Genomic DNA, 24,839 nt, shown 5'->3' with positions numbered 1-24,839 from the left:
GTAAACCAGCACATTTTAACCATTCAATCATTTTTGATAGTGCAAAAATCAAAACTACTCATTGTATGCTTGAAAACAAATCCTCACCTCTCAGTTGGGACCTGTTCTTAGTCTGAGAATTCAAGGTCTCACTTTTATTTAAACTATGCTGTAATTTGGGCAAGCACAAAACCAGCGTCTACAGCTCTGTAAAACAGATTTGGGTGGGAGTACAAAAACATCTGGATGCAGATTTCTAGTAAACCAAAATACAAATGTCCTAGGTCACACAAAGTAAGCAGTCTAACCTTATAGCCTAGAAATGAACAATCAGTCCCTGGAGCCACAGAATCACAGAATTAGAAAAGACTTATGGTCAAGTCCAACCACTAAGCCAGCACTGGCAAGTCAACCATTAAATCATGTCTCAAGTGCCATGTCTGCATATCTTTAAATTTCCTGCAAGGATGGTTTCCCCACCATTTTCCTAAGCAGGTCATTCCAATGCTTGGCAACCCTATTGGTGAAGAAGTATTTCTTGATATCTAAACCAAATTTCCTCTGTAACAACTCAAGACATTTTCCTCTTGTCCTATTGCTTATCACCTGGGAGAAGACACCAACCACCACCTCCTCACTCCTTTCAGGCAGCTGTAGAGAGTGATAAGGTCTCCTTCTCTCCAGGCTAAACAACACCAGCTTGCTCAGCTGCTCCTCACAGGAATTCTGCTCCAGACCCTTAATCGGCTTTGTTGTCCTTCTTTCAACATGCTCCAGCACCTCAATGTCTTTCTTGTACTTTCTCCTGAACTTGTGCTGCTTACTCATGTACATTTAAAAGTTAAGGGAACTCAGTCAATATCACACATATGCACACTATCAATGGGCATTTTTTTCCTGGTTAAGTGTATATCCAACCTACTGGTCTTGTAGTCCTTTTAAATAAAGGCACCTATGATAAAACCTTAAACAGAAAATTACATATGTTTTAAGATTTCAAAAATGCCCTTCTAACACATGGAAGTAGTTCCTCAAGTTCAGACTGCATCTCTACATGAACTGGATGAGAAGTAATAGAAGATTTCTGCATTCCTCTTTTCTTTCTTCCTCCACATGACTGAGCTGCCCTTCTGCAGGATTCAATTCCTGACTGTGACAAGCAGCATAGCCTTCAGCCCAGGAAGGCTGTCTGCCCCAGACCCCTGTTCTGAGGGTGCAACACATTGCCTTAGGCTCACTTCCTCATCCCAGTGTCATCACAGCACAGTGATAAAGCTTATGGGTTTCCAGTGCCACCAACTGAAATAGCTGTCATGCCTTTCTCTTAAAAGTCAAATGCAAGCACAATGAACAAACCCAACATATTAAGATACAGATTTGAGATATGGATCTACCTCTCCTGGAAAAAACACATTGATTTTTATGAGGGTTAATGCATAACCTCTCTGAATTTCATTAATTTTTAATCTCTTCTCTCTCACTTCCTTTCAATACTTACAGGGGGCTTATAAGACAAATGGGTAAAGACGTTTCAGCAGGGCCTGTTGCAATAGGATGAAGGGTAATGGTTTTAAACTGAACTATGGGTAGATGTAGAGTAGGTTTAAGGAAGAGCTATTTTTTGGTGATGGTGATACAGCGCTGGAACAGGTTGTCCAGAGCAGCAGTAGCTGCCCCATACATGGAACCATTCACATTCAGATGTGACAGGGCTCTGAGCAACCTGATCTAGTTGGGGATGACCCTGCTCATTATAGGGAGGCTAGGATAGATGAACTTTAAAGGTCCCTTCTAACCCAAACCATTCTGGTTCTGTGGTTCTGTGATTTACTAAGAGAAATACTGAACAAGTCTGTTTCATTCACACACTTTTAGATGTGTGGAGCAAAGAGGTTGGGAAAGATGACTTATTAGAAGGAAATGGTGACCATCAGCCAAGTCATGGACACTCCTGGCATGACCAGGCTCTGAAGAGAGCAGTCAGCTTGGTCTTCTTGGGTCTTTCTCTGTTGCTCCTGAGAAGGCATCATCGCAGGTCACTAGGATGCACTACATGAGAGTACAAAGACCCAGGTAGCTGCTGTTTTGTGGGGATGGTGTCAGTCCCCCATTTATCCTCCCTTATAGTACAGGCAGCAACATACTCTTTCCAGTGGTTCTTTTGGAGCTATCTGCTGGACTACACAGAATAACTATTTCAGGATTAATTAAATTTGGTTCCAAAGCTTAACGAATGTTGGCAGCAATGGTTTTGTCATTTCTACGCCTATAAATTGACAATTTTAATAAAAAAACATTTTATAGATTTGTATTTCTAAGTATATATATTTTGAGTCTACCAGAACCTAAATAAACCAAAACACACCGTTTGTTATTCAGTTGAGCTTTGCACTTTCTGTGCACATCAACTTCTTAATGTGAACTGGCTGCACACAACTTGGTGGGAACTGGAGAGCTGTGGGACTCTTGACTTCTGCATCATTGTCTCATTTAAGATACCATCACAGCAAGCAAGTAGCAATTATAAAGTGAAATTTACCATGCATTTCCTCCATGCACTCCTTAGCAGCTCCTCCTTCATAATATACCAACACAGGGTCAGCTGTCATTGAAACAAAGCAAGTAGCATCAGCCTTGATTTAAGGATCTTCTACAAAGCTCCAGAGTGTGCTGTGAATTATAAATACTAGGTATTTCTATGATGGTTACATTTTCACTAGGACAGTTTAGAAAAATCTGGAATCTCTCACTGGGTTTTCAAACTTCTGAAAATATTCTGCAGACTGTGCTTAATGTTTTGAGCTGAAGCACAGTCTCAGCACATCCAGTATGCCACATGTCTAATTATAACAGCTGTGGTTTTATTGACCCATCTTATATTGCACACAACATACCAACATCTCTTCCACACAGTGGAATACTAATCTAGAAGTGACCAGCATTTAGTCTTACATTTGTGCCCCTGTTTCTAGAGTTCATCATCTTTAGGCAAACAATTCAAACCAACTGTCTGGCATTTTTAAACAAGTTTGCTAAATTAAAAAAAAAAAAAAATAAGATGAATGCAAAGTTAGTAACTTTCATTTATATTTCATCAGATTATTGCTATAAGTAGTGACTTCCATCAAAATAGCCCAATTCCTGATCAATAAATCATAAGCAATTATATTTCTCTGCTCATCATCTCAAATGGTAATTTTGTCAGTGTCTTCATAAGTATTATTGACTGTAACCCAAGAAACGATTTCAAAAGCAGTGACTTCCTGATAGCTCTGGGTTCCCTGTCATACTCCAGCTGTGAATCCACTGCATTTTTCCATATCTCTAGCATTGTTCTCCATGACAGTCAAAAATACTTTATTTTCTCTACTAGCACTAACATCCAGAAACTTCTGTCATACAACTATATCCAATCTTAACATAAAAAACTCTTTCAGTACCTTTCTGTATAGTAAAAACCAATATAGCTCTGTTTTTGCCAAATACTACCACTTACGGTGTGCACTTAAAATATACATTACTTGTAGTTCAACAGCTACTATTTTAAAAGTTTAAAAAAATACAGTTAAAAAATAATTCTTATCTTAAATCACAATATATGGCTCAAGATTACATTTTTATGACTGCAGTCCCATGGCAGGGATCAACAGCCACTTAATGAATTGAAAACTCAAACCAGCTGAGTCAGAATCTCAAAAACTGAAGAATCTTTCAATCTTTCAATCCCTTCTTTCATCATGGAGGTCAAGTCCTTAAGCCCAAGACTACAAGAAACCCAAATGGTGGATGGAGGGGAAAAGCTGATGACAGGCTTTGTAGACAGAAATATTTTTTAGGTAGATACAAGCTTGTTAACTGTTATGACTGACTTTTTTTTTAAGTGAAATTCTTGACATGTTAGGTTTGGTACAAGAAGTATTTACATAAAATAAAAAACTATCTATGTAACAGGAAAAGAGAACATATATCACAGCAGTGGGCCAATAATTTACTAGTATCAGAGAACCGAAGAAAGCTTAGTCTGACAAAGTACTTCATAAAAAATGTGCACTATATAAGTGTTTTTATTAATTATTTAAACTCTGTGTTGAAAAAACAATAGAACCAGAATCAGGTATTAGAAAACTGACATATAAACATAACTAAATCTCCTTGTGTCACTGTTGTCAGACTTCATAAAATAGTCTGATTCTACTTTTGATGCTCTCTCTTGGCAGGAATAAATTTTCAGCTTGTGTTTTTAAACAAGCACAGCTCATTTTCTTTTGTTGTCTTCAGATTTTTTTTTCAAAATTCTTCACTGGAATATTTCCCTTTTCATAGAATACAGGAATTGTTACTTCCCAGTCTCCTTACCATGAGACCCTTCACAGTAATATTGTGAGTGTTATACAACTGAAGCCCTTCCAGACAATGGTAGCTGAGCCAGGACAGAAAACAGTTGAGAAACCAAAGGGTCTACAGTTCTGGAAACCTTGAAGCCTGCTACTCCATGACAAGCTCCTTCCTACACCCAACATATATTTTCATACACTCATTAGCTATTCAATCAGTTCCAAATTTCCCTTGCTCTTTACCCAAATGCAGATTGCCTATGAGAAGCAACATACAATTTTCACCCAACTGTACCGTCTAACCAAAGCGTCTCTCTGTCAAGCAAGACTACTCACTCTCTTTTCCTCTTGTCATCTCTTTTCCCAGCATCACTCCAACCCTGTTCTGGCTCTTCCTGTTTTGACTCACATAAACCCAAACAGATCCACCCACACTTCACGGGCTACCAGGCTGCTGCTAGCCAGCTGGGCAAACTGCAGTCACATCGTCCTGGTCCTGCCACTGCTACAGCACTTAAAAATGGCTCAACTTGATCTTCCTTCCCTGGCTCCTTGTCTACTCACACAGCTGCTCCGTGCACCTCACAACCCTCATCTCAGCTACCAAAGCCAGTTTCTTTGTCCTTTCACTGCCTCTATCTAGCAAGAAACCATCTTCTTCCATTTCCACCAGCTAAAGTGGCTCACCACTGAGAGAGATCTGTCACATCTAGGCTCAGCCTGTCTTTAGGTTGACTAACAAGTTCCCAAGCGTGTGGAGTAAGGCAAATGTTGTTAAGGGACGACAACACAAAGGGCTCCTGAAATAGAGCCCAAGGCTGTGGGTTCAATGAGTGTATGGGCCATTCACTGGAGAGGTGCACCCAATTTTCCTTACGGGTTCTTTTCAACTCAGAATATTCTGTGTTTCTGTGAAATGGGAGAGGTGGAACTAGCATCCTGAGAGGGACTGCTCACCTGCCTCACCTCGAAACCGCTCGTATTTCAGGGGCACACTTGACTTCGGCCACGTACCCCCGACTCCAGAGCTGCCGTGCCCTGCGGGCTGCACCGACACCCGGCCCATCGGCCAGGAGCTCTCCCGGCAGGGCAGCGAGGCAGCCGCCCCGCCCCGGGGCCGCCGGGAGCTGCGGGCCGGCCCGGCTGGGGCCTCGGCCGGGCGGGGCACTGGCCACAGGCGGGGCGGTGCCGCCGCGCCCGCGCTCCCCCGGGGCGGCTCGGCTGGGCCTGGCCCGGCCCTGTCCCGCGCCCCCGGCCGCAGGTGCTTAAATAGCGGCGCCTGCCCCGCCGCTGCGTCCTTCGCGCCGCCAGGTAAGGGGCGGGTGCCTGGAGCCTCTCGTCGACCGCGCGTTCTCGTCCTGGCGGCCGCGGGGCCTTGCGGCTGTGCAGCCGTGACGGGCGGCTGGGAGGCAGAGAGCGAGCGGGCGGCCCCGGCCGGGCCCGCGGGGGTGAGGGGCGGCGCGGCGGGCGGCTCGTCCTGCAGCTGCCCCCGCCAGGGACCGCCGCGGGCGGGCGGGGCCGCGCCGCGTCTCCCCTCAGCCGCCGCCATTCCCGTGTTTTCGCCCTTATCCAGTGTGTGTGAGAATTATCCGCGGTGCCTGTCTTCTCCCTGGAGAGCCCACCGCTCTCCACACCGCTTCTACATTGCGACCTCTACGCCAGCTCTGAGGGAGGATGGACTATCTCTGAAGGGGCTTCTGCAGTTATTCTGGCATGCAGTGCTCTCGTGGCTGATGCTGGTGTCCAGCTGGGACGGCACAGGTGAGGAGGTTCAGGTGCTGCTCCGTCACGGAGAGGTGGTGGAGAGGTTGCCCTGCGTCGCTCCTTGCTCCGGTGTGATGCATGGCAGCTCTTGGGGCATGGTCCATTTTCCTGAAGTCCTTACTGTGACTTAGAAAACTAAGTGACTTAGAATAGACTGTGTCTGATGGACTGGTGCATGAGGAGGAGTGTGCTATGGAATGCTGCTTTTCCTAGACGGAGTAGAGCTTAATTTCTTGTCCATTAAATTGTCTGGCTTAATGCCCCAGGCCAGCCTCAGGAAACTGGGACAGGATGGCTTTAGGTAGCTTTTGCAGCCTTACGTCTCCCTGATGGTTATTATGGCCTGTCCTGTGGTCAAAGAACTGTAAGTCTTTTTGTCTTGTGCCTTTTGCTGCTTTGAGATATGTCAGCACCCTGGAACAGACCTTACTGTGAATTTCCAGAAGCTGATCTGTCATGTGTTAGCTGTTTGAAAAACATCAGCTCTGGTGTTAACTGTATCTGTCTGCTTTCTCCCTAGTCTCCCTGCCGTTCTTCAGAATATTCTTTGCTACAGCTCTTGTGTGCCACTAGTGTCTCATGTAAAAAGCATCCCACCAACAAGCATGGGACCCTTCAGAGCTCATTTTTTTGCATCTAGGTGCTGTCCTAGTTGCCTGAATGGCATCCAGTCCATGGGTTACTAAGCTTTGCTTTGCAAGCTCCTCACTTTTCAAACAGACTGTTGGGGTCTTCCTGTCCAACTGTTGTGTCAGTATTCTTCCTGGTGAAGTGAGTGAGGAACATTTGTGGGCCATCTTTTGCTGCAGCTGCTTTGTTCTTGTAGCCTTCAGGGACAGGAATTGGCAGCTTTGCAGAATGCAGTTCTGTGGCACAGTCAGAATCCCTGACTGCTGATTTGTAGCGAGAAGGATCTTTGGTGCACATATCTCTGGAGGGTGGCAGGATTCATCCCACTTCCTGGAATTTCCTGCTGCAGCTGCTTTCCAGTACTTCTCCAAGTGGCTTCTGCCCACCTGCAATGATCATAAATAACACCACAGCATTACTCTTCCTATACTGTAAGCTGAAACAATAATTTTGTTGACCCATATGGGCAGAGTTCTTGTGGCATCCACTCCCAGCTTAGGAATCTTTATACACTTGTCTAAATCTTGAAGTCTTTTACAATATCTGAGTCTTACGTTCTGTGAGATAAGAGCACTGTCAGGTACTAATTAGCAACTACATATGTGCATAAATTGCATGTATTTAGCATCTCAGAACTTGTTATTGCTTGTAGTTTTGTTTCTTAAAAGTAGAAAACTGAAAGTACATCCTGTTGACATTTCCCACTAGCTCTTCAAATAAGTTAAAAACACCATGGGGAGGGGAGGAGTGTTGGAATGAAGGTTGTGCATTACAATTTAGTTCAACCAGCTGTACTCATGTATGAGTGTCTCTGAATGCCAGGTTAAGAGTCCAGTACAGGGGGAAGCTAGGATTTAATGAAGAACAGAAAATGGTGTCGGTACAGAAGCAGATACGAGCAAAGCAGGAAATTCAGGGGTATCAAAAATTCATTTGATATGGAAATTAAACTGAATCAAGTTGAGAGCATTTTTCCTTGCAAGTAGCTTGACCAATAAGTCATAGTTTTATTTGAAGGAGGAAAAAAGTATCACAAAAATAATTGTACAATGGTAGTGGCAACTTCCTGGTACTAGTTCAAAACACAGGTGAAAAAATGGAAAAATTAAAGTCCTTGTAAAAGATGGCTAATGAATTCTAACAGGATTTCCATTGTGGACTACAACTGACAGAGTATTATAGTTTTTAAATAACACAGACTAGACCTGAAACTTCCGCATGAAATGATCTGTGTACTTTCGTAAGCAAAAAGAAGGGGAATGGGACCTACCTTGGGAGGATAAAACAGAGGGAGGCAATGTTTTAATTCTTCCAATACTTTTCTTCTAATTCTGTTCCTGAATTCATGATGTCTGCACAAAGCTATCAAATTTCTTATGAGTAAGGGTGAATAAATTCATAGCCCTGGTGTTTGCAGTGGAAATCTTGGGAAAATGTGAACTCTGAAGGCTCAAGAAGAATTGTAGGATTTTTTTTTTAAATTCTTGGAGTTGTCCATAATATGAAAGTTGTAATACAAGTGTTACACAGAAAAATGACAAGAAATTGCGAAGTTATTTCCAGTTCTATGTACCTGGCATAGGCCTGATTTACAAAAAGGTAAAGCTCTATATCATTTAGGTTGAGCTTATAACCAGACTTCCTTTATAAGCTATGTTTCCAGTTTGCTCTTCCCATCATACATAACAACCTCTACACTACTGGATTATGTTTTAATGGTTTCTGACCTGTTATTTCCATGTCTGCTATCAGACTTGAGTTTAATATGAAGGGAAAATTCCTTTACATCAATATGCCTGTGAAGATATATGATCTGGTGGAAGTATTTCAAGCACATAGACAATAAAAGACTTGCCTCTTTGTTAAAATACTTTTCCTTGAAACACAAGAAATAAATTTAATCTTGCTTTTGGTTTTCTGGTAAAATTTCATGGTAATATAAATGGAAATTCCCTTGGATTTTCCAGCATAAGATCTATGGCTTTTATCTTCAAAGCACAGCAGACTGTTCTGAGTGTTCCTTCTTTTCTGGCCTGAAAGAATGAAGAAAATATGTACATGCTTAATTTCTAATGTGTGTTTTAGCTTAATCTCATAACAGCAAGATTGGTAGAAAAGAAGCAGACACTGTGTTGTAGTAAGGAGGACACATCTCCAGATCTTTTTTGTAATGGATATATATTTGAATTTATTTTTTTTTGGCCTTCACATTATTTTACTTTGTTCTAATTTGCTTGTATTTAAGTCCATGTTTTCTTTTCTAGAGGGAAAGAAGGAGTTCAGAGTTCTGCAAAAAAGAATCCTGAAAGAGTTCTCTCTAGAGTGTTGGTGGAGGATTTATTTATTTATATATATTTATTTATGTGTTTGTGTGTTTCAGAGGTGTTTTACTCAGCTTTGCTTATTTGGTAAGTCAGTGTCATAAGGTGATAGCCAGGACAGTCAGGATGCCTGAGCCAGCTCAAATAATTTATGAGAGTAGGGCATATGCAGTTATGAGAAATAATTTTATTAATTTAGCAAAGTCCACTGAAATCAAAGAAGTGACCATCCCAGTGCATTTTTTTCTGCCCTGTAGAGCCTTCAGACTGACTTCAGCTCATGCAGCATTGAAAGTGTGCTGAGCTAAAGGTGTTCAGTTTGAAATCGATCAGGATACATTCATTTTTTAAAATTTTTTAGAATTTTTTTTTGTGTGTGACATGCTGTCCTATCTTTTGTGTTCTCTATAGCTTTTTTTTCTCCCAGAGTAAATCTGACTCTTCTCCCAAGGGACCCTTAGTTAGCAGTTTTTCAAACCAATCTTAGTAAAGTGTTCTCAGTAGACTGAATTCAAAACACTGAAGAGCCACTTAGCAATCACAGTTTGCAAGGTAACTACCTTGCACAGTAATGGAATGCATTAAGGGGCAGTCCCTCAGTTTTGGTGTTCAAGATGACCTGCTAAGAGACTTGGTTGCTTCCTGCAGTGGCCTTCTTTCTGTGTTTCATGCTGCTCAGATCTTGTGATTATTGTGCCTTTTACCTGTATGATGCACCCTGCTTTCTCCTGTGCTTTTGGGGGGCCTGGTTTGATGTTCAGCAGTAAAACATGTAATAACTTCATCATTCGTGGATCTATTCAGCCCGTTCTTTAATTGGGTTCTACTCGTAAAAATGGCTGAGTAGTGACTCAATACCTTGCATTGCAGATAAAATATGTGTTTAATAATTGTTTGAGTCACTAGTGGGTTCTATGGTTGTGTTTTATTTTTGTCCCAGTGGGGCACTGCAGTTACTGGGGAGTGACACAAACCTTGTCTCACTTGTAGCTGACACATGCTCAACAATTTGCTTCCAGAAATCACATATACCTTGTTTTCTTGTGGAATAAGTGTACCAGAGGCATATGTAAAGAGGATCCAATCTAATTTGATTTTTTTATCTTCCAGTCATCTGAATTACTAGCAGGACAGTAGAAGCTGGTAGAGAAAAGGCTGAAGGTTAACTAACAAGCAGCAGTACTAAGCTGATTGCCTGCTTCCATCCATGATAAACTCCGCCAGTCCCTATATATTGGTCTTATATATCCAAGACACAAGTTAAATTGTCTGTGTTGGGAGACTGCTCATGAGGGGAAGAGGGCAGAGTCAAAACACTGCAGCACAAGCATGCTTCAGTACTTCCTACACTTGGTAGGAAATACCTTTCTCGTGGGCTATCCATGAGACTTGTTATTTTCCATAGTCTGAACTTCCCCTGCATTTCAGGTTGGCTTTTGATGGATGTTAGCCAAGCTCTCCATGGTTGCTAGTCACCATCTGGTGGCTGGTATCCGTCTGGTTCTGTAGGCCAGAGTGTCAGAACAGCAGAAACTTCCTTGTAGGTAACAGCACAGTTTATTTATTTTTTTTTTTTTTTTGTACTAGAGCTCACTGACTGGAGCAGTGTCCTGGCTTTCAGTTAGGCTTCCCTTGCCCCACTAAATGCACATCCACCTGATTTATTATCCATACTACCATATGGACTGTTATTGGCCTCAAAACTGTTTTCTGTTTTCTTCTATTTCACTTCTGAATCTAGAGTCTTGTGGGCTCAGAATTCTTCTGGGAGCCACCTTCATTAATTCCTTTTTAAAGATCTTTTGAGCAAAGACAAAGCATTCAGAAGGAGGGGGAGTTGAAAGGAAATGTAGGAGCACTATGGTTACCAACTTTAACTAGGAAATCAATGAGACTTGAACTGGCCTTTAGAATGTTGGGTTTTTTTCATTTTCTTATTTTTGGGTTTTTTTTTTTATTTTCTGTCTTTGTCATTTCAGAACGGAACCAAAAATCTTCTCAGTACTTGCTTTTGCAGCAGCCTAGGACAGGAAGCTCATTTAAAGAAACAGAAAGGTCTTTACTACCTGTGGAAAGAGAAGCAGGATTTGTATGCTTTGAGAAGGTATGTAATAGAAAATTTACCTGGTTAAAAAGTCCAGTAGTCATTGCTCATTTGCATTAAAGTACTATCTCTCACAAGCTGTCACTTCCTGTGGTTCAGCACAGAAATTTCCCATAGCTTTCTCTTTTCAAAGGGAAAGCTCATCTGTCCTCATTCCAAATATACAAACTTTCAAAATAGTGTCCTTTTAATAGTAAGACTATTTCTCTAAAGAAACAATTGATTTAGCTGTGCAACAGCAATTACAATTGGTCTAAGTTGAACTGTAAAGCAAGTTCTGTCTTTTCATAAGCATTTAACATCAGCAAACTTGAGCAAGCCCTGTAATCCATAGAGGAGATACTACAAAACAGAAAATACAGGAGCATATACAATAAAGGCTGAGTAACAAATATGAAAGTAAGAAATTTAATGTAGCTATTCTTGCTGGGTTTTTTTCTTCTTTTAGTTTGTGTATTTTCATGTTCACAGATTGTAATTTGCTGCCATTTAATTCTGACAACCCATCTTGAGGAGCTTCTGTTGTAATGTATCCAGTGGCTGTTCCTGCACCAGGAGGTGAAGGAAGTAATGGACAGCATGGGAAACTTATTTTTTTCCTTTTTGTTTTTGGAGCTGTGTTGCTGTGTGCTGGATTCCTTCTTTCAGTCTTTATTCTCCAGTCATGTCCATCTGGAAGCTTCAGTGACTGTAACGAGGTCCTTAAGGCTGCTGGGCCAGTGTTGGCTGTAACTGGACTGGTTTGTGTTTTACTGGCACGATCAAGGGCCAGGATGTATATAAGACAAAGACAATTGCAAAATGAGCAGGTGTACAGCCTTGTGTTTTGTCGTGGGAACTGCCAGTTTGCCCAGTTTCTCATATTTGGATTCCTGTTTTTAACTAGTGGAATGTTAATTAGCATCCTGGGCATTTGGGTTCCTGGTTGCAGCCCTGGCTGGCATACGATACAGCTCAACCACACTGGCACTTCTGACATGGACCTCCAGGGCTGTGGATTCCTGTCACTTCAAATCATGGGACCTTTGATAGTGCTCACTGGGTTGTGTTTCTTCGTGATAGCTCATGTTAAAAAGAAGCAAAACTTAAATCTCAACCAAGAATCCTGTGAAAGTGAAGAACATCCTCAGAGCCCTGAATCTTTTCAGGTTACAGTAGGTGAGTAAAAAATGTTGGAACTTTACACTGGGAATTACTGGGGGCTTTTTCCACTAATAATTTACATCTGGATATCACTTATTTGAGCTCTAAGCATGTCAGTTTTGCCATGTCAAGACAACCAAAATAGGATAATATTACTTTGTCTCGTACGCTTTCTGTATGGTCAGTTCAGTTTCCTTTACCAAAAAGGCAGAATCTCTCTTTGGCACAGACAGAAAGGTCTGACTGTGTAAAGCAACAGAACCTGAGACAAATGAGTCTAACCCCGGTTCTGTTCTCAAACACTGTAATTGATGCAGGTCACAGACTTGTATGACTATATTTAAGATTTATTTTAGCCTTGAGCCCTTAAACAGAAGATTCTGATTTGTAACCAATGTACTGTATTTTTTAAATTGTGGCCACATCCTCAACCAGTCAGAGATAAAATTACAAGTTTTAAACTCTTCAGTTACAGAGTGGTAATTGGTAGATTCTTTTGCTGTACAATATATTGCCGTAGTGAACTGTGTATCAGTAGTCACAATTAGTGTGCCTTAAGCTACAAGTAACTCAGTAGGGAAACTGTCACGGCACACAAAATCAGTCCTCAGAGCCATTAATGACTCCCATTATAGCAATGCAGTACTTATGGAAACTCAGAATGACCTATTTTACGTGTGGGAGGGAAACTAAATACTCTCCTATCCTTAAAATGTTCCATCAGTAACTGTGTGCTTTACACTTCTGATTCTTGTAGACAGCCAACCATATTTGTGTCTCTTAGCTAGATAAATATTCCTCCTTGTCAGCTGTATTGTCTAAATGAAATCATTTATAAATGTGCTGCATCTTTATTTTGGCATTATTTAGGTTTTGAATGTAGCTCCAACCTGCTCCAACAGCCCAGAATGTATCAATTCTGTATGTGGGATCATTTATCTTAAAAGCTAGGCAAGTAAAAGTTATGGGCTGCTGTTAGTATAACCAGAGGCGCTCAGTTCTTCAGAGGTAGTTCTTTTCTAATTGGTGTACTTTCCTCTAGGTGATGCTGTGATGTTATTCCCACCCCCACCACCTCCATATTTTGCTGACCCTATGTCACCAACTGTGACACATTGTCTTATGTCAAGTGTTTTACCTACAAGTGAAAATCCTCCACCATACCACTCTATCTTCAGTGATGGGTAAGACTGTGTTCATCTCTCACTTTAGAAATCTGAGACGTTTCTTTAGGTGTCCAAGACCATGTTATTATATAATCATTGTGAATTAACTACTTGCCATGACAAAGTTTTCTAATGAATAACTCAACTTCAGATACTTTACTTGAATTGGCATTAGAATGTTGTAGTATACTAGGGGAACTACAAACTGAAGAATGTTCTTTATGAGGATTAAATTGTTATTATTATGACTGGACATAACTTCTGAGGTTCTTAAATCAATGGTCCTTAGTAAATTTCTTCCAGAGATTGTCCAAGTGAAGGTGGCACTGACAGGAGTGTGGTAGTGACATGATATCCATATTGCCAGATTTTAGGAGCCTCTGTAGAAACAGAGCAGCAAGTATTTTATGACACCTACCCACAGACCCTGGAATGTTACTTTATCTGCCAATGTATTCATTTCTCCCATGTCCCTTACCTCTGCCTTGAGGAAGTGAGACCTGCTGTGCTGGTCTGCCTTGTTCCTGCTGTGGCCATGTGTCAAGGTTAAAAGATTCCTTGATATCGCAGAAGGCTCCAGCATGCTGATTAGGGAGGCTGCAAAGCCAGTTTCATTTCAAGATCATGTATCTTACATACATGAATTATGACAGAATTGCCTGATATTGACACCACCAAGCTCAGGGATCAGGAGCTGCCAGCTTACCAAAGATTTGCCTGTGCCATGAGAAGTAGTGGGGTTATTTATCCCCTGTGGGTGGTAACTTGATGGTAAAAAAGGTCACTGCAAGGGCCACATACTAGAAGGCAGAGCTAGGTCTGACCAGAAGAGCTAGGTGTAACATGTCTAGAGTTGCTAACTTACTTTCAGGCCCTTAATGGTTCAGAAATGACTTGATATAATATCTTTAGAATAGTCCTACATCAGCCTGGTTTTGAGCTGTGAGTCAGTAAGCTATGTGGGGCGATCATTTAATGACCTTTATTCACTGGACTCTGCATGCAACATTGTGTCACTGAAAACTGGGAAATAAACTCTCCAACCAGTTTGTTAGGTTACAAAGCCAACATTAGTTTATTAACAGTGCTGGAGGCATGGAATTCTCCACAAAGCATGTATGCTCAGTAACCTAACAGATCTGTTTATATTCCTGAAACTATCACATATATTCATCACATTTCTTGAATACATGCATATATGCTAATTATTTCCATGGACTTGTTTGGATATGGTTCCAGATCTTCTCATGTCTCCTTGAGAGAATCTCAAATCAGTCATCAAGTCACAATGTATTTCTCTTACCGAGGAAGCATTAACTGGAAAAAAGACTTATTAGTCACAGATTAGGGAATTAACTCAAGGCCACATTGTCTCTGGTATTTGTACAAAGCACTGTATGGGACAAAATAAGCATTAACCATGAATATACTTACTACGCTTAAGTTAACAGAATTTTCCAACATGTTCCCCTTCTACATCTTCTGTGTAGACAGAAATATAACCTGTTTGGTAACAGTTGGAAGCACCATCACTGCCATTGTTGATGAGTGTCTGGAAAGTTGTCTGGCAGGAAAGGACCTCGGAATGGTGGCCAACAGCACCTGAACATGAGCCATCAGTGTGCCCAGGTGGCCAAGGCAGCCAGCTGCATCCAGGCTTCTATCAACAATAGCGCGACCAGTGGGACCAGGGCACCTAAATGTTCAAGGGGAGTGGGACAGTAAGTGGCTCGTTCCTGGAAAACTGTGGGATGGGAGGCAAAGATTAGAAGGACAAGATGCTTGCAAGGGTCGTCTGCTTCTGAATTTGTAGTGTTCTGGCCACACTGGAACACACTTGCAGTCTTAGCAGTTGAGCCAAGAGCTTCTAAGGTGAGAGAAGCCAGGAGAGAAACACTGGAGAGCTATCTCAAAGAACTAAGGGATGTTCCTCTAGGAAGGCAACATGGCCAGCATCTCAGCTAAGGTGCCTTTAAACCAATGCACACAGCATGGGCACAAACTGGAACAGTTGGAAGACCCTGTGCTGCTGGAAGACCTATGACCTTGTTGCTATTCCTGAAACTTTGTGGGATGAATCCTTTTTCTGGAGTGTGACTTTTATTGGCTGCAGGCTGTTCAGAAGAGACAGGGAAAGAAATAGGGGGTGAGGGATTGCTTTTTACAGCAAGAGGTGGGTTTAATGTGAAGAGCAGTCCCTGAAGAATAGCATGAGCAGGTGGAAAGCCTGTGGCTATGAGTCAGAGACTGAGGCAGCAAAGGGAACGCTGTGGCTGGGGTCTGCTACAGCCGCCTGACCAAGGGGAGCCCACTGACCAAACCTTCCTGCTCCAGCCACAGGAGGCATTGAGCCCGCAGGATCTTGTCCTGCAGGGGCAGCTCAACCACCCCAGCAGCTGTTGGGAAAGTAGCTTGGAGGGCTGTAGGCAATCCAGGAGACCCCTGGAGTGTGTGGAGGATAATATCCTGACCCAGGTGACAGACAGCCCTGCTGAGGGAATGTGTTACAGGATCTGTTGGTCACCAGTGCAGGTGAGCTAACTGGGACACCAAGACTGGAGGCAGCCTGGGCTGCAGGGGTCATTCATTGGTGAGGTGTGCAGGGCTGAGGGATAGGGGTTGGGTAAGGAGTAGAAGTCTGGCTCTTGAACTTTAGGAAAGCAGAATTTCAGTCCTCTGGGAACCCAGTCAGGGGGATCCCCTGACAGGCTGCCCTCAGGGACAAGGGAATAGAAGAGAGCTGGCAGATCTTTAAGGAACTCTTCCATACAGCACAAGAGCTGGCAATCCCCAGGAGCAAGAAATCGGATGAGGAGGGCAAGAGACCAGCATGGCTGAGTAGGAACTTGCTGGTCAGAATTAAGGGAAAGAAGCAAATGCACAAGCAGTGGAAACCAGGACAGGTGACCTAGGAAGAGTTTTGAGATGAAGAACCATTGTGTAGGGAGAAAGCTCGAGGCAAATCTGGGACTGAACCCAGCAAGGGACACAAAGAATAACAGGAAGGGCTTCTACAGGTACAGTACATTAACTAGAAATGGAAGGTCAAAGAAAGGCTGTCCCCCAGTGAAGAATGCTGGAAAAGTGGTGACGGTGGATGAGAAGCTGAGGTACTTAACAACTTTTTTACCTCTGTCTTAAATGTCTCTTTTCCCACTCAGGGGTAGATGGACAGCAGGATGGGGACTGGGGGAGAAAAGTCTCTCCCAGTGTAAGAGACCAGGTTCATGGCTATCTGACGAACTGTAATGTACATAAGTCTCTGGCACCCAATGAGCTGCATCCCAGAGTCCTGAGGGAGTTGTCCCTAGATGTGGTCAGTAGATGTCAGTCAGATGTAGTTGCTAAGCCACTCTTCATGATATTTGAAAAGTCATGGCAGTCAGGGTAAATCCCAGGTGACTGGAAAAAGGGAAAAACATTGTACCCACCTTTAAGAAGGTCAGAAAGGAGGAATACTGAGAAATACTGACCTGTCAGCCTCACTTCTGCCTGGGAAGATCATGGAACAGATGCCCCTAGAGCTGTGCACATGTAGGACAGGGAGGTGATTCAGGACAGATGACACAGCTGCACCAAGGGCAGGTCCTGCCTGATCAACCCAGTGGCTTTCTATGATGTGGTGACTGCAGCAGTGGACAAGGGAAGGGTTACAGATGTCATTTATCTGTCATTTTACTGTAAAGCCTTTGGCACAGTCCCCCACAACAACCTTCTCTCTTGATTGGAGAGAGATGGATTCAATAAGTGGACTGTCTGGTGGATGAGGAATTGGTTTGACAGTCACATCCAGAGAGTAGTGGTCAATGGTTCAGAGTCCCAATGGACTTCAGTGACAAGTGGTGTCCTTCGGGGGTCCATATTCAGACCAGTGTTATTAAATATCTTCATTAATGACATATGTGAATGGATTTGCAGATGACTCCAAGCTGAGTGGTGTAGTTGTCAGACTTGAAGTATGGGATGCTATCCAGAGGGACCCTGACAAGATGGAGAAGTGAGTCTATGGTAATCTCGTGTGTTTTAACAAGGCCACGTGCAAGGTGCTAAAGCTGGGTGTCCTGGTCCTTTCTTAAACACTTCTGCTGCTGTGTTCCCGCACACAATGATGTCATCAATGTACTGCAGATGTTCTGGTGCCTCACCCTTTATCAGGGCAGCCTGGATCAGTCCATGGCAGATGGTGGGGCTGTGCTTCCACCCCTGGGGCAGTTGGTTCCAGGTGTACTGCACTCCCCTCCACGTGAAGGCAAACTGAGACCTGCATTCTGCTGCCAGGGGAATGGAGAAAAATGCATTAGCAATGTCAATAGTGGCATACCACTTCGCTACCTTGGACTCCAGCTCATACTGGAGCTCCAGCATGTCCGGCACAGCAGCGCTCAGCGGTGGAGTCACTTCATTCAATGCACGATAGTCCACAGTCAGTCTCCATTCTCTGTCAGACTTGTGCACAGGCCAGATGGGGCTATTGAAGGGTGAGTGGGTTTTGCTGACCACCCCTTGGCTCTCCAGTTCTCGGATCATCTTGTGGATAGGGATCACAGCATCTCGATTTGTCCTATACTGCCGGCGGTGCACTATCGAGGTGGCAATTGGTACTCGCTGTTCTTCCACCTTCAGGAGTCCTACTGCAGATGGATTCTCGGACAGTCCAGGCAAGGTGTTCAGTTGCTGGACACCCTCTGTCTCCACAGCTGCTATTCCAAATGCCCACCTGAATCCTTTTGGGTCTTTGAAATACCCACTTCGGACGTAGTCGATGCCCAAAATGCATGGAGGCTCTGGGCCTGTCACAATAGGGTGTTTCTTCCATTCATTTCCAGTCAGGCTCACATCTGCTTCCACCAAGGTAAAATCCTGCGATCCCTGTCACGCCAGCAATAGAAACAGATTCTACCCCTACATGTCTTGATGGGATTAGTGTGCACTGTGCACCAGTGTCAACCAAGGCCTCATATCTTTGTGGTTCTGATGTGCCAGGCCAACAAATCCACACAGTCCAAAAAACACAATTTTCCCTAGCCTCTACCTGGCTAGAGGCAGGGCCCCTCTAAGCTTGGTTATCCTTTCCTTTGGTATATTTCTTGGATGTTCCTTCAAGGGGATCGGACATGTCGTCATCATCATCATCATACCTGGCAGTTTGGCTACAAGCAACTGGAGCTGCTTCCCTTTTGGTGGAACTTCCTTTGTGACTCTTCTCCTCCTTCAATTCATACACCCGTTGTGCCAGAGCTGCAGTAGATTTCCCATCCCATCTCCTCATGTTTTCTCCGCAATCACGCAGGAAGAACCACAGCTCAGCTCATGGGGTATACCTTCTCTCCCGATCTGGGGAACGCCTGCATTGAGTGCCAGGACCTCTGATCTGTACTGCTGAGATTTGGAGAAGGTCCTCTTTAATCTCATCTCTAAGTTTTTTGTGATTCTCCTCTATCTTATCTTCTAATTTCAGCAGACGTGTTTCCACAGCTGCGATTCTTGCATGTGTGGGCCCATGCACAGTATCTGCATATGCTCAAAGCTTCTTCGCCATATCCAGCACGGTCTCCTCCCTTTCATCCCGTTTCATCATTGCTAAAGCAGATGCATATTCTTGCGGCCCAAGTCGTACCAATTTTCGCCACATCACGGATGTACATGGCACCAAGTCAGGATTCTTAGTTGGTATGTCATCTGAAAAAACTATCTCTGCCACTGCCATTTCTCTCAGGCGTTGGATCCCTTGTTCAATGGTTTTCCACTGTGTTTGTTGCATGTAGAGGTCATCTACACACAGATATCTTTGGGCTACACTTTCAAGGACCCGTGCCCAGGGACTGTGAGGGTTAGCCCCCCTAATCATCCCCTGGTCGATAACTGGATCATGTGACAGGGATCCCAGATGCCTCGCTTCAGTGCCATCCAGAACTGTATGGCACTGTTCACCTGCAGCGTCCCACAGACGGACTAACCAACCAATTATAGATTCATCAGGTCGTCGAGTGTAGTCCTTCCTCAGGCCACGAAGATCTTTCAGGGAAAAGGACTCAATATTAGCCTCTGATCTTGTGCCAGTTGCTTTGACTCTTGGTTTTGTGTCAGGAGATGTTGAGGGTCCTTCTCCTGCATCATCATCATCATCCACTGGTCGATCGGTTTTGTCTGTGTACTTTCCACTTCTCGTGCTAGTAGCAACAGCCATTGGTTGAGGCTTGCTGTCTGGTTTAGCTACCAGCTTTGTAACTGGGAGGTTGGCTGCAGCCTGAATAATTGGGGTAACTTTTGATTTATCTCCCTGTCCCCTTCCTCCTGTCTGCTGCCCTACAGTATCCAGCAATGTGCGATAAGCATATGCCAGGGCCCAGCTTACTGCAATGATCTTTTTTTCTTTGGAATTAACCTGACACTTCTCTTTCAGGTGTTTCCCCACCTCAGCTGGATTCAGAATTTTTTCATGTGGAAAGTCCCAACCTACAGGGTCAGAAAATTCCTTCAGGATTTGGCCCATATCCTCTCATTCTCCACCCCACTCAGGATTTTCCGTGCTTGGTTCAGGGGTCTCATCAGTCCCTCTAGAAATCTCAGCCCTCATTCTAGAGAGGCTGAAGACTGTATAGAGGAAACTTAGCAGATTAAATGCCAGGAAGATGGTCTCTTTAACATTCAGGGGAAACTGAACACTTGCCAATAGTGATGTAACCGATTCAGAGAAGAAGGAAAGGAAAGGTTGAAAAGCCTCATTCCCTGCTCCTCCTCTAACAAACTGGGTGCATAACCATGCCCATGAATCCTTTATATTTGGAACAGACTGCTGCACCTGAAAAAACTTCTTGGAAATCATAATCACTAGGCCTAGCCCAATAGCTATTCTAATCCGTGCCCCTCTACTGTAAAAGCTATGTGTTAGGGACAACACCGGGGCTAGTTGTGGATAAGAAAATAAACCAAGGGACCATAAAGGTATTAAAACCTCAAAAAAGCCTAGCGACCAGAAACACATGAAGGCCTGCACCCCAAAAGACATTATTAATTCAAGCAGCATGGCTGGATGGCTAGGGACTGCTTTATCTTATCCCAATACAAAGTAATTGCCACTTCAGTACAATCAGTACAGGGTTTTTCAACTCTCTCGAGCCCCACGTTGGGCACCACTGATTGTATTTGTCCTGGTTTAGGGCAAATTTGGGAGAAAACCTCCAATGGGGGCCCCCACGGGAAGCAAACCCACGTGGCCCTTTTCTCCCACCCCCCAGCTGGTTTGGGAAGAGATTTCTCTGAGAGAAGTGGAAAAAACCTGTTTATTTCACAGGCACAGCACTACCCAGCACAAAAATGAATGATATCAAGTTACAAAACCTCTCGCCCTTCAGAAGAGATGACAAACTTCAGAGGGTCTCTTTCCTGTGGGTGTTCGCTCTGTTATCAGTCCCTCTGGCGCTGGAAAATGCCGCTGCCCAGGCTGGGCTCCCAGTAATCCACGGGTGCAAGCTCCCAGTGCTCCCCTGAGTCCCCAGTCCAAAGCAGGTTCAATTAGTTTCGGAAAAAGGGAAAGAAAACAGTCTAGGAAGACCTCTCTGCTCTGGCTAGTTGGAAAGCCAAGGCGATCTGTGTCTTGTTGTCTGTCTGTGCTGTAGTCAAAACTCCCGATGTGGGGGGAGCAAGTACAGTCTCTGATAACAGAAAAGATGCTTCTTTTCCACTCACTTTTACTCTTAGATGGAATTTTAAGAATACAAAACCTGTGTCTGGGTTAGGTGGACGAATGCGGATACAATTTAACATCATAATCAACCCAGGACACTGGGTCAGGGCAACCCTGGTTTCAGCCCAGGCTGGGGGATGGACAGATCACAGCAGCCCTACCCAGAGGGGCTTGGGGGTGCTGGTGGGTGAGAGGCTGGACATGACCCAGCCATGGGCACTCCCAGCCCAGAGAGCCAAACGTGTCCTGGGCTGCATCCAGAGCAGTGTGGGCAGCAGGGCCAGGGAGGGGATTCTGCCCTCTGCTCTGCTGAGACCCCACTGCAGAGCTGCCTCGGCTCTGGGGTCCCAAAACAGGAAGGATATAAAGATGTTGCAGCAAGTCCAGAGGAGGCCACTAAGATGACAGAGGTCTGGAGTGACCTCACCTCTCCTGTGAGGAAAGGCTAGGAGAATTGAGCTTGTTGGGCTTAGGAAAGAGAAGGCTTTCAGGGTGAGCTAATTGCAGTCTTCCAATACCTGAAGGGAGCTTACAAGAAAGATGGAGAGGGACTTTTTATAAGAGCATGTAGTGACAGGACAAGGGGAATCAATTTCAAACTGAAACCAATTTTACAATAGATATTAGGAAGAATTTAGTTACTGTAAGAGTGGTGAGACACTGGAACAGATCACCCAGAGTAGTTGTAGATGTCCCATCCAGAAAATTGTTTAATGCCAGATTGGATGTGTGTCTGAGTAACCTGGTCTAGTGAAAGATGTCCCTGTCCAAGGCATGGGAGGTTGGAATTAGATGATCTTTAACATCCCTTCCAACACAGGCTGTTCTGTGAATCTGTGGTTCAGTTTTGGGTTCTTCTCAATGAGAAGGACACAGAGGTTCTGGAGTGTGACAAAAGGTCAGTACAACTGCTGAAGGATTTGAAGCAGATGTCAAGTGAGGTGTCACTGAGGCAGCTGGAGTTTTTCATTCCAGGGAAAAGGAGGCTTGATCTTATTGTTCTCAGTTGGAAAGGGGGTTGTGGCAAGATGGGGATTGGCCTCTTTCGCTATATAACAAGTGACTGGACAAGAGCTCCTGGCCTCAAGCTGTGCTAGGAAAGGTTTATCTTAGCTATTAGGAAGGGGTTTTTTTGTGGGAAGGTATGTAAAGAATTGGAACAGGCTGCTCTGGAAAGTGATGGAGTCACCATCCCTGAAACTGTTGGAAAATCATGTGGATATGGTTTAATGCCTGTGTGGATTTCTGTCTTGTGAACATATGTATATAAAGAGGCAGTTTGTTGGGGTAGTATATAGTGGAGTGGATAAAACACCTCAGGCTTGGTTGGATACAGAAACCAAAATGCCTGACCTCACCCTGTGGTGTTTTCTGATGGGAATGCTCTAGCTGTTTCCCTTCCATGCTTCCCAGCGTCCTCACAGAGACCTGCTGAGCTGACACCACCTCTGGGTGTTTCACTCAATCCCACTCTCTCATGGCTCAGCAGTTGCTGGCAGTCAGGGCATCTTGACTTGAGTCAACTGCTTCCCGTGCACCTTCATGGAAGAGAAGCAATGGCCTCGTTGTTCATAACAGTGAACTGAGGTTGAAGATCCCAAATATAGCAGGGGACACACACTTTATATGTTGGCGGCTACTGGACAAAAGTGATTTGCCTCATTGATCCACTGCTCAGTGTTCTGTCAGCAAGCACTGTGCTGCAGCCTGTGCTGGATGAGAGGTCTGTTAGTAAACTGAGTCATGGTCTCATCCCAGAATTGCTTGCATTTTTCCTGAAATCTGCTGCATAACACCTCAGCATTTGTCTTGTAGTATTTCTCTCTCCTTTGAAAACCCTCATAGACCAGTAACAGCATTGAAGATGAGGTGACTGTGCTCTGTTTTTGAGGTCCTCACTCAGTATTGATACTGATACAGATGTATGTACAAAAGCACGAGTCAGCTCTGGGAGTGAATCATGAGGAGCAAGGAGTTCTTTCCTTTCCTTGGGAAGCAGCTGAAGCAATATGCTGAGGGCCAGCTCCCAGATGAGATGAGCAATGTAGCAGAACAATGTGGGTTCGACCAATTTTGATACAGCTGTGATGGCTAGAGGAGGGTAGGAAATACTTGGCTGCTCACCTTGAATGTCACTGAGAACTTTGCAGTCTGGTTATGTCCAGTCGTTTTTGTTTCTCCAGCTTTGAGTGGGAATATGACTCCTTATGTCTGTCATGGAATGCCTAAAAAAAGTTTGATTGCTTTTCATGTAAGATATCAAAAGGCAAGGGATTGTGTTTTTTTTTTATGCAGTTCTCTGTCTTACATGAGGGAAGGGAACTGTCTATGTGATACATTACAAAAGGGAAGATCCTTAGAAGCTAAGGATCAGAAGAAGATTTAGTAGGATTGTGAAACAGCCCAGCCAGAAGCACCTAATACCTATAAGCCAGGCTGTGACTGGTGAAAGGTAGAAGGGAACTTGTTTTGCTCTTCCCCTCTGAAACTACAGAATTTTCATGAGTCATAATGTAGCCCAAAGAATCCTAATGCTTATGCAAGTTCTTTGCTTCAGGAATTTTTAGGAAGTGTGTGCATACATGTATGTTTATGTAAATCAAGTCAAATTTCACTCACTGTAGATAAATTAATTATGCTAATACATAGTTTTGTGTTTTATAGAGCGCAGCTTGCTGATGATGAAAGAACAGTTGCTGTTAGAGACTATGAATCCATATATACAATTTCTGGAAGCAACTCGCCTTCAGATATTTTACCAATGCTATATCTTTCTTCTGAATCACCACCAAAATATGAAGAAAAAGCATCAATAACAAATAATGAATATTTGCTATCTTCTTCCTCATCTTTTTCATCTATTTCATTAGCCACATCTGACACCAGCTCATAAAGGACTGTCAGTTCACTTAATTTTTAATTAAAATGTACACAGAGATTTACAATTTTTGAATTTATTTACATTTTGTAATAAAAGCAATAATGTTGGCTGTGTCTAATTTTTCATCAGAAAGAATAAACAATGAGCTTGGATTTCAAGAAATACTAGAGAAGGCTGGGCCTCTGCTAAAGTAGTCCGAAGGGAGTTCACTGCAAGAACATTCATTAAATGCTCATCTTGTTCTGTTACAGCTTCAGTTTCTATTTATAGCTGTTCTTTTTATAATGAAGCCACTAAGTAGAACCCAACTTTTTTGATTATTTTAATTAAATCTGTTTGGAGTTTCAAAGAAAGAAATAATTAGGAACTGCTTTTATTTCAATTTTTGCATGTGTTTTGTGGGAAATACTTGTTTGCAAAGTTATGGCCTTTACAAGAACTCGGGGAGCATTCACATATAGGGATGTTAGTGCTGGTACCAGAGATGCTATGAAGAGCTTCAATGGCTACCTTTTGGTCTGCCTGGTAACAAACACTCCATATTTAGACTATCTCTGGTGCTTATGTAAGTATAATCCCTATGAAAATCAGTTTTAGCTGCAGTTAAGAGCCCAAAGGCAGCCCTGAGGATAGTTAATAGGCTAACAGTTTAACTGTGGTAATGACTGGTTTCAGAGGGATTATTCTGCTGTTTTATATCATCATTCATGGATTACAGAAAGAGTGCTTATTGTGTGGGAGTGAGCACCACAAAGCAATGGTATCTTTGAGGTGCAGACACTACTTATCAGCAGATGCACGAGAGACAGTTTCATGGAAACCCATGCAGT

General features: G+C 43.5%; 1 protein-coding gene across 3 annotated transcripts; it reads left to right on the top strand.

Moving 5' to 3' along the window:
* Positions 1 to 5,501: 5,501 nt before the first annotated feature.
* Positions 5,502 to 24,257, top strand: TMEM171 (transmembrane protein 171). 3 transcript variants are annotated; one of them, XM_033520459.1, is made up of 6 exons: positions 5,502 to 5,624; positions 5,887 to 6,074; positions 11,008 to 11,132; positions 11,604 to 12,290; positions 13,318 to 13,459; positions 14,932 to 17,342. In XM_033520459.1, exons 4-6 carry the CDS (start codon positions 11,660 to 11,662, stop codon positions 14,984 to 14,986), a joined length of 828 nt encoding a protein of 275 aa, XP_033376350.1. In that variant the 5' UTR covers positions 5,502 to 5,624; positions 5,887 to 6,074; positions 11,008 to 11,132; positions 11,604 to 11,659; the 3' UTR covers positions 14,987 to 17,342. The 3 variants fall into 3 exon arrangements, with proteins under 3 accessions (XP_033376350.1, XP_015470473.1, XP_015470475.1); XM_015614987.3 differs by lacking the exon at positions 14,932 to 17,342 and adding an exon at positions 23,793 to 24,257 and having other exon boundaries at positions 5,503 to 5,624; XM_015614989.3 differs by lacking the exons at positions 5,887 to 6,074; positions 14,932 to 17,342 and adding an exon at positions 23,793 to 24,040 and having other exon boundaries at positions 5,511 to 5,624.
* The last annotated feature ends 582 nt before the right edge of the window (positions 24,258 to 24,839 follow it).

This window comes from Parus major, chromosome Z, assembly GCF_001522545.3.
Source record: "Parus major isolate Abel chromosome Z, Parus_major1.1, whole genome shotgun sequence".
Classification (NCBI taxonomy): domain Eukaryota; kingdom Metazoa; phylum Chordata; class Aves; order Passeriformes; family Paridae; genus Parus; species Parus major.
The sequence above is the reverse complement of the archived record's forward strand: the minus strand, read 5'-3'. Positions and strand labels throughout refer to the sequence as shown.

Excerpts from the sequence above, each read along its gene's own strand:
- TMEM171 (XM_015614987.3), top strand. The coding sequence starts at position 11,660 with ATGTATCCAGTGGCTGTTCCTGCACCAGGAGGTGAAGGAAGTAATGGA. Across the intron at positions 12,291-13,317 it reads ATCTTTTCAGGTTACAGTAG|GTGATGCTGTGATGTTATTC; the intron begins GTGAGTAAAAAA and ends ACTTTCCTCTAG. Across the intron at positions 13,460-23,792 it reads CACTCTATCTTCAGTGATGG|AGCGCAGCTTGCTGATGATG; the intron begins GTAAGACTGTGT and ends TGTGTTTTATAG.